The 22,663-nt window shown below is 42.6% G+C and overlaps 1 protein-coding gene across 4 annotated transcripts; it reads right to left on the bottom strand.

Moving 5' to 3' along the window:
• Window positions 1-2,434: 2,434 nt before the first annotated feature.
• Window positions 2,435-22,399, bottom strand: cpsf6 (cleavage and polyadenylation specific factor 6). Of its 4 annotated transcripts, none has more exons than XM_052509786.1 (12): window positions 22,245-22,399; window positions 20,344-20,556; window positions 20,006-20,109; window positions 19,620-19,765; window positions 19,074-19,253; window positions 14,152-14,265; window positions 10,817-11,327; window positions 10,250-10,387; window positions 9,542-9,657; window positions 9,007-9,160; window positions 8,269-8,472; window positions 2,435-2,963 (listed from the first exon to the last, which is right to left on the bottom strand). In XM_052509786.1, exons 1-11 carry the CDS (start codon window positions 22,302-22,304, stop codon window positions 8,274-8,276), a joined length of 1,935 nt encoding a protein of 644 aa, XP_052365746.1. In that variant the 5' UTR covers window positions 22,305-22,399; the 3' UTR covers window positions 2,435-2,963; window positions 8,269-8,273. The 4 variants fall into 4 exon arrangements, with proteins under 4 accessions (XP_052365746.1, XP_052365747.1, XP_052365748.1 ...); XM_052509787.1 differs by having other exon boundaries at window positions 8,269-8,457; XM_052509788.1 differs by lacking the exon at window positions 10,250-10,387.
• Between the last annotated feature and the right edge of the window lie 264 nt (window positions 22,400-22,663).

Here is a 22,663-nt window from a genome sequence, read left to right as displayed (position 1 = left end):
ATTCATAATGCTCTACACCATATTCAATATCTCAGTGCATTTATACAATAAAATGCAATACAAAAGTTCCACGTATAAAAAAAACGAAGCGTCTGTCATGCAAACTTTACCTGAAGGAGAACTTTACTAAAATATTCCATTCAATAACATTCCATGTCAAACACATTGTAAAGTCCTCAAAATGCTCTTTTGTAGCGAGTGGACAATATTGATAAAAACTTGGGAGATATTTATGTGCCAATAGTTGGATGTAAAGTCTAACCAATAAAATTCAAAAAAAAAAAAGTTTAGTTGACTGAAGCAAGTTGTTTCAGTGAATGATTCTAGCCACAATAACCACCTAAATATCGATCTTTATAGTGACAACACAATGCAAGCAGGAGAGCACCACTAATGCCTATCAGGGCCATTTAGAAAATACATGGGAGTAGAGAGGTAGGTTTTACCGCCTTAAAACAGGCATCAATAGCAGTTATTTTAAATCTGGCAGACCAGTCAGTGCACAGACCCTGAGAAGCCAGGGAAGGATTGTGCTCTCATGCTTTACAAAAATGGACACCTCCCTTGAATACTCTTACTACTGTAATCACCGTCCATTTATAACACCCAGATACTCACTACTGTAATCACCGTCCATTTATAACACCCAGATACTCACTACTGTAATCACCGTCCATTTATAACACCCAGATACTCACTACTGTAATCACCGTCCATTTACAACACCCAGACCCTCACTACTGTAATCCCCATCCATTTACAATACCCAGACCCTCACTACTGTAATCCCCATCCATTTACAACACCCAGACCCTCACTACTGTAATCCCCATCCATTTACAACACCCAGACCCTCACTACTGTAATCCCCATCCATTTACAACACCCAGACCCTCACTACTGTAATCCCCATCCATTTACAACACCCAGACCCTCACTACTGTAATCCCCATCCATTTACTACACCCAGACCCTCACTACTGTAATCCCCATCCATTTACTACACCCAGACCCTCAGCCTTGTCCCAGACCCTCACTACTGTAATCCCCATTAATTTACTACACCCAGTCCCTTGGCTCGGTCCCAGACCCTCATTACTACTGTAATCAACCATTTACTACACCCAGTCCCTTGGCTCGGTCCCAGACCCTCATTACTACTATAATCAACCATTTACTACACCCAGCCCCATGGCCTGGTCCCAGACCCTCATTACTACTGTAATCAACCATTTACTACACCCAGCCCCATGGCCTGGTCCCAGAAGGGGATCCTACAAAACAGGATCAATGCATTAGCCAGCTAACTTTGATAAACATTTGATTTTCTGGCTCATTAAGAAAGCCAAACTTAGATATGCGTTTTTGCTTATGGAGTCGAGCTTCTTCCCCCAAAAAAAAATCCAAATTATTTCAGAATATTTATGCAAATTAGCTGGCTAACGCATTGGTCCTGCTTTGTAGTATACCGCTCAGGTCTGTATGTGTTTTAGCCAACTAGTTGTTATTGCTATTCAATGTAGACAAGACAACGAGTCAAGACTCTGCCAAAGTATATACAGATCTGGGACCAGGCTACAACCCTCACTGGCCTAAACCAGTGGGATAAGCAACTCAATAAGAAGTAGTATATACAGATCTGGGACCAGGCTACAACCCTCACTGGCCTAAACCAGTGGGATAAGCAACTCAATAAGAAGTAGTATATACAGATCTGGGACCAGGCTACAACCCTCACTGGCCTAAACCAGTGGGATAAGCAACTCAATAAGAAATCAGTGCAGTACATCAGCCAGCCAATCAGAGCACAAGTTTGCAGATAAGAGACCAATTCGGTTCACAGTAGTAGTATTGTCCAGATCTGTGAAGGTTGATCTATCACTAAAATAATTCCATATAAGTCAATCATTTTGTTCTACTTGTGTCAATAATATTAGAGTAATGAACCCTTGGAATGTACTTCCTGGTAACATGAAAAAAAATAAAATCAAGAAAAATAAAATATAAAATAAGGTTTTGCCCAAGTATAATCAAGTCCTGAATACCTCTAAAATCACTCAGCAAAGACATGGATTTTCACCTTTGGAATTCAAATGGCAAACAGAAGTATATGGAGACTAAAACAAACGTTTGTCAACAAGTAGCTACATTTGAAGTAGAACTTTTAGAACAAACTGATAAGTCAAAGATTAAAATATCTGTCACATGATCATTCAATGCATAAGTAGTTAACGCTAAATTCAGTCAGATTTCACTAATTCTGGGCATCGGGACAAATACAATTTTTTGGTCAACTGTGCTTCATTTGGTCAATAACAGCACAACTTTGCAACTTAAGTGAGAGTAAATTTAAAATAACTTTTGTAAAAATCAACATGAAAAATGTATGCAAGGCAAAAATGTACACATGTAAATTATTATTAAGTGTCAAAACCCCAGTAAACAAGTTTATTACAACACAGAATCTATTTTAATATTCAAAGCAGAGACATTTACAAACATTATCCTAACGAGAAAAGTAGGGAGGGGCACGAGAGGAAATGAAGACGAAAAAACAAAAAAACCTCCCTGTAAAAATCAGCTCTTAACCTGACAAAATGTACACATTATAGCAGTCAAAAGTTGTCCGTTTTGGAATAGAGCAGGCAAATGTAGTCATTTGTTATTTTCGCAAAGCTTGAAAGAAGCCTGTCAACACAGGTAGGTAATCATTTTTTCGTTCACATCAAATAAAATTTCAGTAAAATAAAAATAGCTGTTGAGTAGTTTTTTTTATACCATGAGAATGATTTTAAAGAACACTACTTATAGCCTTACACAGCTGTGAGCGATTCCCAGGTAGTCAGTCCCCTGGTAACCATGGAGACACAGACAGAGAGAGGGGGGGCTAGTTGACAAGGCGATCCTGATGTAGGGCCTGCTGGTTGTGAAGAGGCGTCCTCGTCCCTGTCCTCTTCCGTAGGCTGAAATGTGTGAAAACGAAGGGTGGAGTTTGGTTTGGGGCAGCCCAACAGTATACAGTTTGTTGTTTATGTCATATCCCCTCTAATTTTACAGCACAAACACACAGAGGACACGAAACAAATACATGCAGGTACTGATCTTTCTAATGGTAGTCAACTTGTCAAGAGAGTGATTCCACATTACAGTGAGTAAGAACGATGTAGTGCCCACAATGACTGACCCTGCTATACTGTTGAGATCTGAATGTAGAATGTATTCCAATGTGCCATGCACTAAAGTACTCAACTCATTTCAGAGAAGGTTTTACAATCAATTTGTGTGGATTGGATAAAGCTGTTTAAGGGTGCTCACAGAACATCTTATAATCTAATCTGAAAGTGCATGGACAGAAGATGGTATCTACAGAACGCTCAATCCCAACCCCTTAGACCGTACGCACTTCTCAATATCTTTAGAGGATTTCACAGATGGACAAAATATGGTATTACGTCTACCTTGTCCTCTGATAGGTGGAAGTAAATGTGAGAATTCCACCTATCAAATCCTCTCAGATTTTCAACAAGTCCATAAAACCAAAAGGTGTTAGCGGCCAGTTTGGGGGGGGGATCGGTCCCCTAGTCTGAGAGGTGATGAGGGCAATAGTCCTCCCCAAACGTTAACGCAGATTTTACCTATTGGATAGGATTTAAAAACGCATAGAAATAATAAATAGAACAGACGAGCCATTGACTTGAATGCAGACCATCGTTCTAGTCATTCTACAGCTATGTGTTTAAACATATCCGATAGGTGAAATCCAATTAGATTACATTTGGGGGGGGGGGATAAAACTGTGCCCAGAGCACTGGGAGAAGCAGAGGACTAACATGGTCAGATCTCCATAGAGGAATGGTATTATTACATCAGGATAAATGGTAGAATAACACACATGTATCAGTAGTCTGAAACTACTCTGACAACCAGAGCCTGGCATGCACAGGATCAACATTACACTGACAATTCATTGGAATTGCAAACCACATAACCATTCATTAATATTTCAGTTCATAGATCACCCCCCAGACAGTTTCCAAACTCATACACCAGGTAAAAGGAATATTCTGTACGTTTTGGTTGTCAATGACAATTTACATTTATAAAATGTTTAAAAAAAACTAGTTAATAGCCTAGTAGTAATTATTAGTTTAATTGTTTATCAATATCATTTTTTAATCAAATTGAAGCCCCGGTTTTGTTCAATTAGTGAATTTACATGGTGCATAGTTGACAATATCACATTTAGAAAAAGTTAATACCAACCAACATTTCATTGAACAGATGTCCCATCACCATCCGCACAATCATTTCAGATCCATTGAGCATCTCAAAGGGCCCACAGCATCACCAAGACATGTTCTCAAAACACTAACAATTATAATTATAACTAATGGATTAAAGAACGTGACCAGTTGCTCTTTTTGGTACTAACTTCCTGCAGAGTCTATTTTTGCAGGAGACATTGAACGAGTTTGAGGTGGTTGGAACAGTCGTCAAAATGAACCTTCTTGAGATGGTGTGGACACCAATGAGTGTTTTAGGAAGCACATGATGTGTAGTTGTGAAGGATGAACACACCAGAGAGAGAGAGAGAGAGAGAGACAGTTAAAACAGACGTAGAAATATGTTATCAGGAAATCAGGGCTGCTTTCTCCATGCCTGCAAAACATCACTGACACCTATAGACAAATTGGAAAAATAGCTAGTCATTTCTTCCCTGTAATTGGGCACATATGATCCCAACGCTAAATGAAACAAATGTTGAGATCTGTGAACATAGATTGACAGGTAGTAAGCATAGATCAAAGCATTTCCTGTACCATGAGGAGTACAGGTTAGTAAAGTAACCTCTCTTCACTCTGTTTCCTTGTCATTTAAAAGTAATGACCAAAACTTTATTTTTTTTTAGATTGATTTTGTCAGTTGTATTATTTAAAAGTCTTACGTTTATTTGAATAATTTAACAAAAATGTTATTGCCATTTAAAAATGGGTTGGGGGGGTGCAGAGAAGTTACTTAAATCGAACATGTACATTCACAGGAGTTTTCCCATTTAATGCAAGCATGGAGTCACTACTCAGCAAACTAACCAATCCAATACAAAATAATATATATCAGTTACCGGTAACACAATCAGATGTTGGGGTATACATTCAAATCACTACTGGGATTTACAAACGTCAACATTAAATTTGAGTGACCATCAACCCATTTAAAAATAGGACAAACACCACAATTCTTTTCTTGACGACACCATTTCAGTGAAACACCCATCGACCTTCAATTCCTACAAGATATTTGGTACCATGTCAAATTTTCTGGCTGTTTATTTCAAACTACAGCCTAAAAACAAGACAACCGACAGCAAAATCTTGAGATCCACTTCAAATTAGGTGTACCATTAGAAACCTAAAATACCCACATTAACAAAATGGCTGCCATTGAATTGTGGACAATAGTGAGGATTATTTAGTCCTCATTGAAATATCAGATAACTACTGTACCTGTACAGTATTATCAGCATCTTTTCAAGTACTGTACCTCTGGCAAAAATATTTTATGGTTTTCTTATTGGTTTACAGGATCAGCACATTGTGAAGCCCAGTATTAAGGGAAGAAAAGTCATCAAATTGACCTCAAATTGACACGCAAACAGACATCGCTAGGGCCCTATAAAATCAATTGAAAATTTCCCCCTGCCCAATTCCATATATATAAATATACATATATATATATCAAATAAAAACATTGGATGTTCTAAGTGCACAACCGTGTTTAAACAGGAGACCAGAAATTACATTTTTGGGTGTAGTTACCCTTTAGTTCAACTGTGCACCAGTGTTTTTGGGTGTCGTTACCCTTTAGTTCAACTGTGCACCAGTGTTTTTGGGTGTCGTTACCCTTTAATTCAACTGTGCACCAGTGTTTTTGGGTGTCGTTACCCTTTAGTTCAACTGTGCACCAGTGTTTTTGGGTGTCGTTACCCTTTAGTTCAACTGTGCACCAGTGTTTTTGGGTGTCGTTACCCTTTAGTTCAACTGTGCACCAGTGTTTTTGGGTGTAGTTACCCTTTAGTTCAACTGTGCACCAGTGTTTTTGGGTGTCGTTACCCTTTAATTCAACTGTGCACCAGTGTTTTTGGGTGTAGTTACCCTTTAGTTCAACTGTGCACCAGTGTTTTTGGGTGTCGTTACCCTTTAGTTCAACTGTGCACCAGTGTTTTTGGGTGTCGTTACCCTTTAGTTCAACTGTGCACCAGTGTTTTTGGGTGTCGTTACCCTTTAGTTCAACTGTGCACCAGTGAGCGTCACTGTTTGGTGAGTGTTGTTTCTGCAGCACTCATGTGATTGCAGAGTTTGCTAAACAAATGGCCAGTGGATTTATGCAAATAATCACGATACCATTCTGCCAAGTAAATATTAACTACAGAGAAGCCTGTGTTTAACTGAGAATGTTTTTGGGGAAAACCTTTCCATCTACCCGAAGACTGTCGTCAATATATTAGCATCATCATAAACACGGCTTAACAAAGTGGTGGACAGTCGGACAGACACTGACGTTTCCTCTTTAGAAAGTTACAGAAAAATAAGATTCACTGATGCATTTCATTCATATTTTATGATGATCTTGGACACACTTAGGCGACGCCCCGACGCACTTAGGCGACGCCCCGACGCACTTAGGCGACGCCCCACCAGCCCCGACGCACTTAGGCGACGCCCCACCAGCCCCGACGCACTTAGGCGACGCCCCACCAGCCCCGACGCACTTAGGCGACGCCCCACCAGCCCCGACACCCCACCAGCCCCGACACATTTAGGCGACACCCCAGCAGCCCCGACACATTTAGGCGACGCCCCACTAGTCGACGCCCCACCAGCCTCGACACATTTAGTTGACTTCCTACTAACACTATTGAATATTGAGTCATTCCGTTTTAAATGTCTGGATTCTGTGGTTCTGTCCACATTCTCCACAACGTGGATTTTATAGGGCCCTACACTGCCATGAAGTATGCATATATAATATATAACCACATGCTACCATCAAGGTACACAAAATGGATTAAAAAAACCTGAGCCATCATTTTTTGGGGGAAATCAATCCTTCAATGTTATGGGAAAAACGCACAAAAAAAAATGGCACATACAGAAATGATATGCAAAAGGTAAAGTGTGTTAATCTAATGTTAACAACCAAAAGCAGTAGCAACACTCAAAATGGTCTGTTGTACAAAAACCGGGGCTTTAGAGTGAAGGCCAACTACGCTACAGGAGACATAGCGGCCTAGTTACCTAGTTACCACATTCCTGTGGACCGTTAAGGCAGTATGACCAGATAACCATTTGCCTAAAAATTAATATAGACAAAACATTTTACCAGCTTGATATTAATGTCATTAATTATACAAAAACATTAACAACAAGTATTTTTCTTCAAGACCATCAATTTCAGCGTGATAAAAATACAAAATATGGCACAGATATGTGTCAAGTTCACAGACGATATACCAAAATCCTTTCCATTATTTAACCCCCAAAACCATACTTTGGCTTATATTAGAGAACTGAGAGTGGTTTTAAAATAGTTTTAGACATTTCAATTTGCATGTAACCATTACCTCAGAGTAGCAAGAGTCAGAACCACCTACAGTTTTGGTCATCATTTGGTGGCCTACAAAACAACTCATACAAACAACCCCCTTAAGTTGTACCGTCACAGAGTTCAACCTTTGACCCCTGCAAAATGCAGACTAATCATTTCCTGGCACATTGTGGCATCAGGTGTCAAAGAAACCCTTCAATAAACAATAGGTGTATTTTTACAACCTTTCACAGGTGTTGATCACTTGTCATAAAGTACTTTTTCCAACTTAAAGAGATTTAAAACATTAAAACAAGCTTACCAGGGCTTCCACATAAAACCTCCCCTACAACACACACTCATGCAGTAGAAGCCTGACGACACAGTCAATGTTCAAAGGATGAAAGTAAAAACACAGTCAAAACCTACAACAAGTTTCAGACAAAATAATATATCTTTACACACACGGCAGCAATGAGTCAGTTCTGGTCAAGACTACAATAATGACCGATGGAACAACGCCTTTACCTACCACCTCCACCTACCGTCGGGCTCCGCAGGGCGCGTCCCGCTCGGGGCCTCTTGTTCTGGGCCGTAGCGACCCTGGCCCCTGGCCTGCATTAAGCTGAGGGAGAAGAGTGGTGACATGGTTACGGGTAAGGAGTTTGAACGAGGAATACACACCTCCGCTAACGATGTCGGTACTCCCTCTCACGGTCTCGTTCACGTTCTCGTTCTCTGTCCCCGCGGTGACGTTCTCTCTCCCGGCTGCGTTCGCGGTAGTAGTCCTCGTGGCGGTCGCGGCTACGGGACTTGTGGCGCCGGCTCTTCTCCCGGGATCGGCTGTGGTCTCGCTCCCTCGACCTCTCGCGTCTTTTAGGGGCAGAACTTACATTCATACATCAAACTCTTAACCAACCGCCAAAACAGGTCTGTCCATCGGACAAAACCATCAATCATTTCATAAACAACGACGTCACCAATACAACTGTCACGAACACTTTGATCTGTCAATCAATTACATTTGAGACAATATTACCCAGACTGTTTTATAATAAGTGCATTTAACTAAAGTTGGTAAAAAAAAAACATCACAACCATTCCCAGTCAATAAGAACAGAATAGTACAGGAATATAAGCACAATGACGAGCAGGAACCAAACATCATCCTGAATTATCAGACACCTTCAATTCATTCACTTCTCTCAGTTGTCTGTTATAACAACCAGGGTTGGGAGTCAAATCGGTTCATTCCCTTATAATTCCAGTCAATTCAGAAAGTAAACCATATTAAAACTCAAGAAGAATTTGAATTACTGTGTGCTACCTGAATTGAAATGGAACTGACCCCCAAATTGAAATGAAATTGACCCCCCCTCCCTGACAGGAACCACAGCAGAATGAGGAAGAGGTTGTATTTACCTGGAGGCAGAGCCGTAGGACTTGTTCTCGATGCCGTGGAGACAGTCCTGTAGAGAGCTGATGAGGACTTTGCAGCGGTCGTCAGCAGAGACCTTGGACTGCTTGATCAGAGAGATGGCTGTCACCAGAGTCTCTATGGCACTGCCGTAGTCAGCTGATGGAGAGAGGGAGACATTAACATCACATGGTACAGCTCAGACACTTAGATAAGGGTCACTTGTGAAAGTACGCAATACCATCTACAGCACATAGATAAAATGTGTGTGAGTGTGTGTGTGTATTCAGCCCCACGGTAGAGTGTGTTGTAGTATTTGTGAGGTGTGTGTGTATATTCAGCCCCACGGTAGAGTGTGTTGTAGTATTTGTGAGGTGTGTGTGTATATTCAGCCCCACGGTAGAGTGTGTTGTAGTATTTGTGAGGTGTGTGTGTGTATTCAGCCCCACGGTAGAGTGTGTTGTAGTATTTGTGAGGTGTGTGTGTGTGTGTGTGTGTGTGTGTGTGTGTGTGTGTGTGTGTGTAGGGCATGATCCATACCAGCGCTAGCATCTGACACCGCCCTAGAGATGGCACTACTGGAGATGGCTCGGTTCCGGTTCATGATCTCCTCAAACTCTGCCTCGCTCAGCGGTGTCCGCGCCGACTCCATCTCCCTGGGACAGAGACAAGCAGGAAGGAGACAGCGTCAATATAGTTTTTTTAAGTCGTCAAACTCAACGACAAAACTCAGAACCACTAGATACAGGAAAGAGGACGTTTTAGAGGAAGGAAAAGCTATTTTTTTTCAATTAGTCTTTCCTAACTCCTCGCCTTCTCAAAAGTCATTGGAGGAGAAGGTCAGAGGGGAGGGCCCGTGACTGTTCTCCGCCAATGAATTTTGCGAGGTCGCACGAAATGGAGAAATTGATCAAGAGCAAAGAGAGATTGAGAAAACAGAGGGGTGAGACAATCAGATGAGTCAAGGAACACACAGTTAATGGACAGCTAAAACGACACAGCAGACGCAAACCACGTTATCCAAGCCTGTGGGAATTAACACCAGTGATAACTAGCTAATCTAAGGAAACACACAACACACACACACCACACAGTTTACTTATCAGCTTATCAAAATCATAGCTCGGCCAAACCATCAACCACAACAAGCATCCACTCTCAAAATTCAACAAAGCCAGGCACCAGGTCATTACAGGGGAAGCTAGTTCCTAGTGTTCGTTCAGCGGGTCTGGTAGTATTTCTACTAACCCTGGGTCACTCGCATTGTGCAAGTGCTGGCCGCCATTTTTCAGATCGACCAAACCCTCGTTAATCCAGGGGTCTGGGCAGCCGCGGGGCAGGGGGGCCCTGAGGTCAAACTCACAGATTAGCGGGGGACGCTGGTTACTGTAGGCAGCCAGAGGAGGAAGGGAGGGAAGGAAGGGTGGATGGAGGAAGGGAGATTCAGGAGGGTCACTAAAGAAACCACGCTTCGTAGTCAAAATACTAAAGTAAAAAAAGATCCCCCTTTAAAAGACGCACCCAACACAAACACAAAACGATGACGGACTGTTGCTAAGGGAACCTGACAGTGCTATAAATCAAGGTGTTGGATGATGTCCTGGTGTTGCTTCTACCACAGCTGTTCTACATACTGAAATACATTCAGACTACAACTGGCAGTATTTGTCATTCAATAGATCAGTTTTCTTCCAACACGAACCATCATCTAGAGTAGAGTAAAGGAGGTTGGAACAGAACCGAAGAAGAAGAGGGAAACTGACTTCCTGTAGAACTGGCAGTACGTGACGTCGTGATCCTGTTGGGTTATATTACCTGCCGGCGGGGCCGAAGTCTCCCCGGTCATACGGAGGTGGCCGTCCATAGGGGTCGTTGGGCCCGTTGGGGCCCCTGCCGTCTCCTCCAGGAGGGCCCCCCATGTTGTTAGGACCCCCAGGAGGAGGGAAGAACGCTGGGTTGACATGGGGAGCCGGTGGGGGGCCTCCAGGTCGGGGCCCGGTCATGTGTGGTGGGGGAGCGAGGGCCAGAGGTGGTCCAAGAGGCCCGGGGGGGCGAGGAGGGAAATGACCCGGGGGTGGAGGGCCCTGTTGGGGGGGTGGGGGGCCAGGAGGAGGGCCGAAGCCATGTGGGGGAGGGCCAGGGGGGAGAGGACCCATGGGGGGCTGGCCGAACTGGCCGGGGAACATGACCGGGGGTGGGGGGCGGTCGCCACGGTTGGGGGGGCCTTGCATGGGAGGGGGGAGGCCCTGTCCTGGGGGAGGGGGGCCTAGGGGTCCAGGGGGACCTAGTGGGCCAGGAGGGGGTCGAGGTGGGCCCTGCATACCACCTGGAACACAGAAACACAAAACAGAACCTCCTTGAGTTTGAATTCACTACCAACTGTTTGAAAGCAAATTAAAGCATTGTGGTGACCCAGTGTCAGTAGACGGCGCCGAGACGTTCCCAGTGTCAGTAGACGGCACCGAGACGTTCCCAGTGTCACTAGACGGCACCGAGACGTTCCCAGTGTCACTAGATGGCACCGAGACGTTCCCAGTGTCACTAGACGGCACCGAGACGTTCCCAGTGTCACTAGACGGCACCGAGACGTTCCCAGTGTCACTAGACGGCACCGAGACGTTCCCAGTGTCACTAGACGGCACCGAGACGTTCCCAGTGTCACTAGACGGCACCGAGACGTTCCCAGTGTCAGTAGACGGCACCGAGACGTTCCCAGTGTCACTAGACGGCACCGAGACGTTCCCAGTGTCACTAGACGGCACCGAGACGTTCCCAGTGTCAGTAGACGGCACCGAGACGTTCTTGGAATCCAGAGACCACGAACAGGGAACTCAAGTACTGCAGAAAATGTCTTCGCTTGGGTTTGATGACTTCTGGATAGGAACTGTGACATTTTAAGTTGCATGGCGTGTTGGTGAGAAGATATGAAAAATGGTCAAATGTGTGATCCTGTATGTTTAAGTCCCTGCCTTGGAGGCCACCTTGACTTAGTGGGATCAAAGTTAAAGCTGAGAAGGCAACACAGCAAAGTACTCAAACAGAAGCCGTGAATACTGACGTTGTACAACGTGAAGGACCGCATTCACATCTCTGTTTGACACAAGGGGCGGGCTGCATCAACTCTTAAACTGGGTTAAATCATCTTGTTGCACCACATTTTGCACCAAATTTTAAACCTAGTTTTAAATGAAATCCTAGTTAAATTAAACCTAGATCTTAATGAATCCTAGTTAAATTAAACCTAGATTTTAATGAATCCTAGTTAAATTAAACCTAGTTTTTAATGAATCCTAGTTAAATTGAATCCTAGTTCAATCCTAGTTAAATTAATCCTAGTTAAATTAAACCCTTCCTCTTTTCTATGTTCACTTTAAAACCTAGATACAAAACGACAGAGTTCGTCAGAGAATAATTAGACAGTTTGAATCTTGTTGAGATTTATAATAATTAACTTTATTATTAACAGGCTATGTACGTTCCCAATTTGTACAACAATTGAATTGGGGCTTGTGATATGCCCAGCCTTGGTACGAATGATGCTGTTATGGAACCTGCTGTAACGGACCTGATAATAGTAGCATTGTAGTGAAGTAGCATTAACCTTCATTTTAACATGCATTATAGGTATTCATATTTACCAGTTATTTATGCTTCCTAAATATTGGTGGGTGGAGTTGTCCATCGTCATAATAGGAGTTGCGGAGAGGGGCAAACTGCTGGGGAATGGTCTCGTATATCTTCTGGGTGATCGGAGACCCGCCCTCTGGTCTGAAATAGACCCTGCCTGTCTTCTGCCACATCTTTTTTGTCTTTCTCTTGTTAAAATGATTAATTCCCCCAGCACGCTTTCACCCGATTTGGGTCCCTCTTCTCTTTAATCCGTGTCGCTCCATTAAACATGTCACCCAGGTGTCTCCCTTCTTTTTGACAGTTGTGTTGTCAGTCTTTTTATCCTCCAATACTTTACTAAATTCCTCCATCAGCTCCGACAATAAATAAACATATTTGTATTTTTTTAATAAACTGATATATTTGAACTTCTTTGACTTGCCATGATCAGGTGGCTAGCGGACAAATAATAAGTGGCCAAATGACGTTAAGTAATGACGTTAAGTAATGACAATAATACATAATATCACATGCTAGCTAGCTAGAGCCTCCCGAGTGGCGCAGTGGTCTAAGGCAGATTAAGATTAATTATAAACCTGGATTACCTAGATTAGCTCTAATCCCAGATGAATTATAAACCTAGATTAGCTCTAATCCCAGATGAATTATAAACCTAGATTAGCTGTAATCTGAGATTAATTATAAACCTAGATTAGCTGTAATCTGAGATTAATTATAAACCTAGATTAGCTGTAATCTGAGATTAATTATAAACCTAGATTAGCTGTAATCTGAGATTAATTATAAACCTAGATTAGCTGTAATTTGAGATTAATTATAAACCTAGATTAGCTGTAATCTGAGATTAATTTAAACCATGTTGGTACAACCCACCCTAGGCGTCCTGTGAATTAAAATGCAAGATTGAGCGAGATTATAAATTTTGCAAGCTATTAGCAACGGAAGTCAAGAACCAGTTGGCCGAGTATCAGGACAGACAGGCCTGGATGGCTGGAAAGACCATCTTGGTATGGAGCAGGCAGGACTGACTGGTCTGGATGGTAAGAGGTCAGCCATCCAAGACACCACTTCTATACTCATTGTGTTGTCTAGCTTCCAAGAGTGCTGGACAGCCAATAGAAACAGAGCAAGCAACACAGCATATAAAGATTGACAGTTAAGACAGAATGATCAATAACACAGGACTTAAAGTGTGGGGGGGGAGAAGAAGCTTGGTCAGTCAGTCAGTCAGTGCAGGACTCCATAGACAGACAGGCCTTAATAAAAGAGAACATGTAAGCAGGGGGTAGAGGGGGGTAATCATTCTTATTTAATACATTAGCACTGTGAAGGGTTGCAAAAATCCAAAACATTACCAAAACTCCCAAAAATTCCAGGTTGGAAGATTCCATTGTAGCGAATTCCCTGAGAATTACATAAACCCTCCGCTGGGATTTCTGGAAAATCTGGGATTTTTGGGAAGATTTGGGGAAGATTTGCCAACCCTAGAACTGTTGTCAACAGGAGTCGAGGCATTTCACCTCTGGGTCGCCAATTCCCATCACGTCCCGGCGGGAAGCAATTGAAATTCATATCCATCAGGTGGCCTTCTTGGTGTCTATGGTTAATGAGTTCAGGTGGCCTCATCCCCGACCCTAGTGGGAGGAAAAACACAATCACAACAAGGCTGTGACCACACTGGCCATCCGGCCAATGGCAGAGGCGCAGCTAGCAACACAGGAAGAAGTTGCCAAAACAGAAAATTAATTGTGTTTTTTTTTATTATTATTATCTGTAGGGGGGAGGGGGGGTAAAGACAGGGGCAAACTAGATAAAACAAATGTTGAATAATACCCCCCCCCATCCCAACACAATTCAGGTACTTCACTCAATTCTGAAAGCAAGGGGACAGAGAACAGGAGTCAGAATGTATTGAAACAGACAAAATGTGTAGAGATGGTAGGTTGGTGCTTTCTAATCCTTTCTACATATGGTCACGTGGAAGACAGGATAATACCCAGACAGGAGGAGCCATCTTCAGTTCAGTCCATGCAGAGCATAACACCAACAGTACTGGCCTGGCTGTCAGTGGAAGATCCATTCACACTGCTTACAGCAGAAACAGTACACCAGCAAGGAAGCCATTTCATTGGTTGTAAATCAGGGCACGGTTTAAATTTAACCAATTAAAACAAGGCTTCCTTTCTGTACTGTTTTTCCAAGGTATCTGCAGGTTCCATTTAGTTGAATTGAAGACTAAACCTGTTTTAACTCCACTTTGAACACAATGTAATAGTTATTTTGAGGTCTGCCACAGCTGCTAATATTCCCCTCCAGAAATGAGCCCATGACGGTACAAAGGAGTCTTTTTGGGACTGGCTGTTATTCCAGTGTCAAGACAAACATAAAATAAGTTAGCCATTTCATCTACTTGTTCAGGGAACACATGATGAAAATACAACCATGTGCAACGTGTCAAAATAGGATCCAGAATAAATCAGATATATATATATATATATTTGGATCTTTAGAGATGAATTAACCTGAATGTGTTTTGTACCCATTGGCCGAGGGGGCCGAGGCTATTCACCACCGGAGTTAGTAGGAACTCTAAACACATTAGCGAGATCGCTAACTCTAAAGATGATATTGCTGTTAGAAAGCCGTGCAATTGATTTAACAGTAAATGTCACGTCCTACAAAAACACTCCATCGGTAGACCACTCCGGTCCATTCCGCTGTGACATCATCTCAATGACATACTCTGTAAAGTGGTGTTATTGGCCCACTCCGCTGTGACATCATCTCAATGACATACTCCGTAAAGTGGTGTTATTGGCCCACTCCGGTCCATTCCGCTGTGACATCATCTCAATGACACTCTGTAAAGTGGTGTTATTGGCCCACTCCGCTGTGACATCATCTCAATGACATACTCTGTAAAGTGGTGTTATTGGCCCACTCCGCTGTGACATCATCTCAATGACACTCTGTAAAGTGGTGTTATTGGCCCATTCCGCTGTGACATCATCTCAATGTCACTCTGTAAAGTGGTGTTATTGGCCCACTCCGCTGTGACATCATATCAATGTCACTCTGTAAAGTGGTGTTATTGGCCCACTCCACTGTGACATCATCTCAATGACATACTCTGTAAAGTGGTGTTATTGGCCCACTCCGTCCATTCCGCTGTGACATCATCTCAATGACATACTCTGTAAAGTGGTGTTATTGGCCCACTCCGTCCATTCCGCTGTGACATCATCTCAATGACATACTCTGTAAAGTGGTGTTATTGGCCCACTCCCATTCCGCTGTGACATCATCTCAATGACACTCCGTAAAGTGGTGTTATTGGCCCACTCCGGTCCATTCCGCTGTGACATCATCTCAATGACACTCTGTAAAGTGGTGTTATTGGCCCACTCCGGTCCATTCCGCTGTGACATCATCTCAATGACATACTCCGTAAAGTGGTGTTATTGGCCCACTCCGCTGTGACATCTCAATAACACTCTGTAAAGTGGTGTTATTGGCCCACTCCGCTGTGACATCATCTCAATGACATACTCTGTAAAGTGGTGTTATTGGTCCATTCCGCTGTGACATCATCTCAATGACATACTCTGTAAAGTTGTGTTATTGGCCCACTCCGCTGTGACATCATCTCAATGACATACTCTGTAAAGTGGTGTTATTGGCCCACTCCGCTGTGACATCATCTCAATGACATACTCTGTAAAGTGGTGTTATTGGTCCATTCCGCTGTGACATCATCTCAATGACATACTCTGTAAAGTTGTGTTATTGGCCCACTCCGCTGTGACATCATCTCAATGACATACTCTGTAAAGTGGTGTTATTGGCCCACTCCGCTGTGACATCATCTCAATGACATACTCTGTAAAGTGGTGTTATTGGCCCACTCCGCTGTGACATCATCTCAATGACATACTCTGTAAAGTGGTGTTATTGGCCCACTCCGCTGTGACATCATCTCAATGACATACTCTGTAAAGTGGTGTTATTGGCCCACTCTGCTGTGACATCATCTCAATGACATACTCTGTAAAGTGGTGTTATTGGCCCACTCCGCTGTGACATCATCTCAATGACACTCTGTAAAGTGGTGTTATTGGCCCACTCCGCTGTGACATCATCTCAATGACACTCTGTAAAGTGGTGTTATTGGCCCACTCCGCTGTGACATCATCTCAATGACACTCTGTAAAGTGGTGTTATTGGCCCACTCCGCTGTGACGTCATATCAATGTCACTCTGTAAAGTGGTGTTATTGGCCCACTCCGCTGTGACGTCATCTCAATGACATACTCTGTAAAGTGGTGTTATTGGCCCACTCCGCTGTGACATCATCTCAATGACATACTCTGTAAAGTGGTGTTATTGGCCCACTCTGCTGTGACATCATCTCAATGACATACTCTGTAAAGTGGTGTTATTGGCCCACTCCGCTGTGACATCATCTCAATGACATACTCTGTAAAGTGGTGTTATTGGCCCACTCCGCTGTGACATCATCTCAATGACATACTCTGTAAAGTGGTGTTATTGGCCCACTCCGCTGTGACATCATCTCAATGACATACTCCGTAAAGTTGTGTTATTGGCCCACTCCGCTGTGACATCTCAATGACACACAATAACCTGAGGCTGTCAATTTTTAAATCATTGCATTTGTATGGGCTAATAGCAGTACGGCCAAATGTTCAAAACATTTTAGATCAAAAAAACATCATAAAATAGCTCAATTAATCCTTGGTAATAACTTCTTAAAACAAGTTCATATAGTTTAGTAGACCCCCAGTTTAGACTGGGATTAGAATGACAGCGATTAGACGGTTTAGTTCCATAAATAAAGAGTTAAATGTTATAGGACAGACACGTCAGAACAAACTTCCTTTAGAGTTCGGGGGTCTGCTACTATCTATTGTTCATGTAATGAATCCTATTCAATGTGTTTGCATTAAACTAATAGCAGAGAGGCCAAAAAAAGATTAACCCCCCCCAAAATGTTGCTAAATATCTTGATACTTTAAGGGGTCTTAAAATTCAAAAGCAAATACCCCGAACTAAAATATAAAACAAAAAACAAGTAAATTGTAGGTCCCATGTTGAATAAACGAAAATAAATAGAAAAAGTAATATTTCTCTCAAATGTTGTTCAAATTTGTTTTCATCCCTGTTAGTGAGCATTTCTTGTTTTCCAAGATAATCCATCCAGTGGCATATCAAGAAACTGATTAAACAGCATGATCATAACACAGGTGCACCTTGTGCCCGGGTGACAATAAATAGCCACTAAAACACAATGCCACAGTTTGAGGAAGCGCACAAGTTGAGGAAGTGCACAATTGGCATGCTGACTGCATTAATGTCCACCAGAGCCGTTGACCAGAAAATTGAAAGTTAATTCCTCTACCATAAGCCACCTTCAACGTCATTTTAGAGAATTTGGCAGTACGTCCAACCGGCCTCACAACCGCAGAACACGCGTTTGGCTTTGTGAGGGTGAGCGGTTTGCCGAGGGCAACGTTGTGAACAGATTGCCCTATGTTGGCGGTGGGTTATGGTATGGGCAGGCATAAGCTACGGACAACAAACACAATTGCATTTTAAATCGATGGCAATTTGAATGCAGAGATAACATGGCGAGGCGCATTTTGTTTAGGCATCTGTTACCAACGGATACCTAATCATGTGAAATCCATAGATTACGGACTAATTTATACATTTCAAATCGACTGATTTCCTTATATGAACTGTAACTCGGTATAAGATTAAATTCTTGCATGTTGCCTTTCTTGTTGCTCAGTATAGTAAAATTATCCTTGGGATGACCTTCTTAAAACAATTCCATATAGCCTCGTAGAACCCCAGCCCCAGGCTTAGAGCTTTGACTTATGGGTTAACAGTAAGTCCCTTTAAGAACATGTGATTGGATAGCTCTCTCAAACGTCTTGAAAGTGGCCAACAGTATTATTTGACGTTCCATTGTTAATTTTAGTTTTTGCCGCGTGTCAACAATTAAGCAGTAGCACAATATAACATTAAGCAGTAGCACGATATAACATTAAGCAGTAGCACAATATAACATTAAGCAGTAGCACAATATAACATTAAGCAGTAGCACGATATAACATTAAGCAGTAGCACGATATAACATTAAGCAGTAGCACAATATAACATTAAGCAGTAGCACGATATAACATTAAGCAGTAGCACGATATAACATTAAGCAGTAGCACAATATAACATTAAGCAGTAGCACAATGTAGTCATCTCGGTCACATTTTTTAAAGACATTTGAAAACTGAATTTAAGATTTAAGACTTACTAAAAATCAATTTAAGACAGACTTTTTAAGAACCAGCAGACACCCTGGTTTTAGCCGAGAGCCGTGCGAACAGACCGTCCCGACCTCGGGAGTGGGAAGAGTACTCACCTGGGAAGTGTGGTGGGGGCCCTCCGGGTCCGATGGGCCCAGGGAAGCGGTCTCCTCCAGGACCAGGAGGCCCGGGGAAGCGGCCTCGGCCCCTACCCATGCCCATGGGGAAGCCACCGCGGGGGCCCATGGTGGGGGGTCCCGCCTTCCCATCTCCGGACATCTGCCCACCCGATGTACCTGGGCATAAAGGGAAAGAAGAGGGCAGAGAGAACATTCAAATCCCCAACTCATTGTGCTCACCCAATTAGGTAGTTCTGAACACAAAAAAAAAACTCGAATGACTTCACTAAATCAATGTATTTATTCAAATAAATGTAGTTATTAATCAAATGTATAAACTATTTTTATAACATTTCTGCATTGACAGCAGAGGCAGACTCAAGCCCCAAATACTTGGGTCTGCTTCAGCGTATTTGGGTCTTCCCAGGTTATCGGACCTACCTTGTCATTAAACCGTGCAGAAAAACCAGATAACTCATTTATAATTATTGTTCTATAACTCTAATTGCCCATCCCCGTGTGGAGGCACGCAGGTTCACCTACTTTTCCGAGACTGCATCTCGAACTGGCTGAGGGACTGTTTGTTGCAGGGGGTAACAATGGGGTTCTGTCCGTGGAGCTCCCGTTTAGCCAGCAGGTCCAGTAGCTTCCTAGAGGACGTGTCTGAGCCCACACACACCAGGGCAAACCTAATGGGACACACCAGGGCATAACGGAACCAAGTCACCATCTCTTTCTTTCCTTAAGGCTTTTATTTGGGTATTTCTTTCCTGTTTTTCTCTTTAAAATAATTGAATAAATGAAGCTCAGAGTACAACTACCTGTGTGTAGTTCAAATGTATTAGGAAAGTCAACCACAAAAAAACACACTGTCTGTTCAGAGTGTCCGTGTGTAATGAGGAATCATGAAAGGCAAGGAGAAAGCTCACCCTTTACTCTGGCCGTTGGCTCTGTTCTCAAAGAACTTGATCTCCAGCAGATCCTTAATGCCTATTGATCCAATGGCGTCTGTCAAATCTTCGTCTGTTGTCCACTGGAAAGGGGAGGCACATCAACACCCATTACATAATTGATGCACATTAAGGGCTCGTTTCCCTGACCCCGACTAAGCCCATCTCTGGACTTTAAAAAACACTTCCAGTGGCGATCCTCAAAGACCCACTGAGCTTTTTATCTCCGGAGATCAGCTTCATCTGGGTCTGAGTAACTGGCCCGTTTATATTCATCTTTGTCATTCAGCAGACTGTTATCCAAACCCATAACCTACCCATGTGAGATTGCCTATGTACAGGGCGATCCTCTTGCCAGTGTACGTGTAAACCACGTTGGGCGGGGTGCTCTTGTTCCCCTCGGAGCCAGCAGGTGGGGGTAGGTTGTCCAGGTAGTCCCGGTCCTCAGGTGCGTCTCCGTTATTATTGGCCGAAGGAGAGATAACATCGTCATACAAGTCTATCTGGTCATGGGCAGGGTAGTCTGATTCCTGTGGGGGGGGTAGAACACAATAGGTCAACCTTACATCACAGTCAGTCAATCGATAGTTGTGCTCCAGAATGTCTTTAAAACTCTGAGATTGACGTGAAGAAACAATGTTGGGTCCTACAGATGATATCAACAAAGACGATCTGGAACGAGCCCCAACAACATGCTTTGACACGTGTGGCGGTCAGAGAGCAGAATGAGGTCTCAGCTGTTTTGTAGTTAAAACGATGTGTGATATTCAGGACATGAAATACAAAAGATGCAGACATTACTGCACATCTGAATAGGCAAACAATGTGAGCCATATTATCTAGCCAACATTTCAACAGTAACAGTTTGTTTCCTAGAGCTGGTTGTATTTTCAGTCCAACAGTATAATATTTTGGAAAGTCCCCGTGATAATGAGTTCCTAACAAACACTTTTGGGTACTTTGCTTTGAGTCAACAACACAGAATTTGAATAAGTAAAAGATCCAAATGAGCGTTTGCAATATGCAAGATTTGTTCGGTACAAATGGACTATTGCTCTGGAGATTATGACTTTGAACATTTCTGGAAATATCCCTTTAAAGTGTACAGATGCACAATGTAAAAGACTCAAGTATGACCAACCCTCAGCATACAGAACACAACAGTCTACACACACTGCATCAGAGTGCAGTTGGCAATCTTTGCAGAAAGCTGACATGCGAAACCATAGAGATATCTACATTTTTTTTGTGTGAGAACTGGGTCAAATATCCCCCACGTAAATGAACAAATCAGTCCTATGTGATTGATCAATGAGAATCAAACTCAACTCAAAACGAATAGCATTTCCATCTTAACTATTCTTGAACTGCACTGCTGGGTTAAGGGCTTGTACCGAAGCATTTCACGGTAAAGTCTACAATTGTTGTATTCGGCGCATGTGACAAATACAGTTTGATTTGAATAGCATTTCCATTTGGCATTAACAAAAATGCAGTAAATAAACAAAAATATCAGATTTAGAAAGGCAGTTGATAAAAATAAAATAAAACCATTCATGTTTGTGCAACATGGTATCTTTGCTTTGAGAAAAATTAAAAGATTATAACACCAACATAACAGCTAACTTCAGCCTCGCCAGCAAGCAGGGGGAGTGACGCCGAGAGCGCAACAACCTTTTAAAACAGTCGCCGACCGGAGGGAAACTACACTTTAATTATATTTTAAAAATTAAACTCGTTATTAGCACAGTCCTTACTGTTTTATACTATTAGCCAAACAGTTATAACTAGGTAGTTGAATACAAATATAATGTTAGCGCACGACCACAAAAGCAGGCCACGGTGTTTGTGTGTTGCGGAGGCCTTCACCCGCCACTTCGCCTCCGGTACAACACTGTCGTTAACAATGGAACGACCACGTTGCCTTGCAAAGGGAAACATATTTACCTATCAAAATGTATACATTGGCCAACAACCATAAAACTAAGGAGGGACACAACATCCACGTTACTATTTTAAAAAAATATTTGACAAGTCATTGCGTTGTTGCAATTCGAAAACGCTGCGACGAACACAGGCAACGCTTTGCAGGTCTCATCGGACGCCAGATAACTCGGTTTAACTTTCAAAAATCATTTTAGCAAATACAAATCATAGGGCAAACCAAAAATATGTATATAACGGTGCAGGATTTAAACAAATGTAACGGTTTGCATACCTGGTTGAAATCCTCTTCAACATCGGCGTAGATGTCGATGTGATCAACTCCGTCAGCCATTTTCCAGACCACCTCCTCCACCGATCGACCTGAACAAGACAAAATGCAAACAGGAAAGCAGAAAACGTCACATCTGGGGACATTAATCCTAGTTATCACATTTTCTATTAAAAACATTGCCAAATTGTTTGAATGACAGTGGTGTTTTGTTTGGGGTACATGTAACTGTGTACATTATGTATAAACATGAGGTTTATGCTTATTTTGTCAAAATGTTCTCTTATTCACTGGTTTATTGAAGATCAAATCTTATGACTCATGCCCTGAGTATAGTAGGTTACTGTATAAAAAATAGTATTTAAAATGATTTATTCTGCATTGGCTTGAAGAGAAGAGAGGGGTGTGCAGTGAATTCGCAC

The sequence above is a fragment of the Oncorhynchus keta genome, unplaced genomic scaffold, assembly GCF_023373465.1.
Source record: "Oncorhynchus keta strain PuntledgeMale-10-30-2019 unplaced genomic scaffold, Oket_V2 Un_contig_5015_pilon_pilon, whole genome shotgun sequence".
Taxonomy (NCBI): domain Eukaryota; kingdom Metazoa; phylum Chordata; class Actinopteri; order Salmoniformes; family Salmonidae; genus Oncorhynchus; species Oncorhynchus keta.
Note: the sequence above shows the minus strand (reverse complement) of the source record. Positions and strands in the feature narration are given on the sequence as shown.

Bases quoted from the DNA above. Each gene is read 5' to 3' on its own strand.
- cpsf6 (XM_052509786.1), bottom strand. From the start codon at position 22,304: ATGGCTGACGGAGTTGATCACATCGACATCTACGCCGATGTTGAAGAG. The intron at 10,388-10,816 runs GTAATATAACCC...GGCTGCCTACAG, and splicing joins GACTTCGGCCCCGCCGGCAG to TAACCAGCGTCCCCCGCTAA. The intron at 9,161-9,541 runs GTATGGATCATG...TCTCTCCATCAG, and splicing joins GGTGTCAGATGCTAGCGCTG to CTGACTACGGCAGTGCCATA.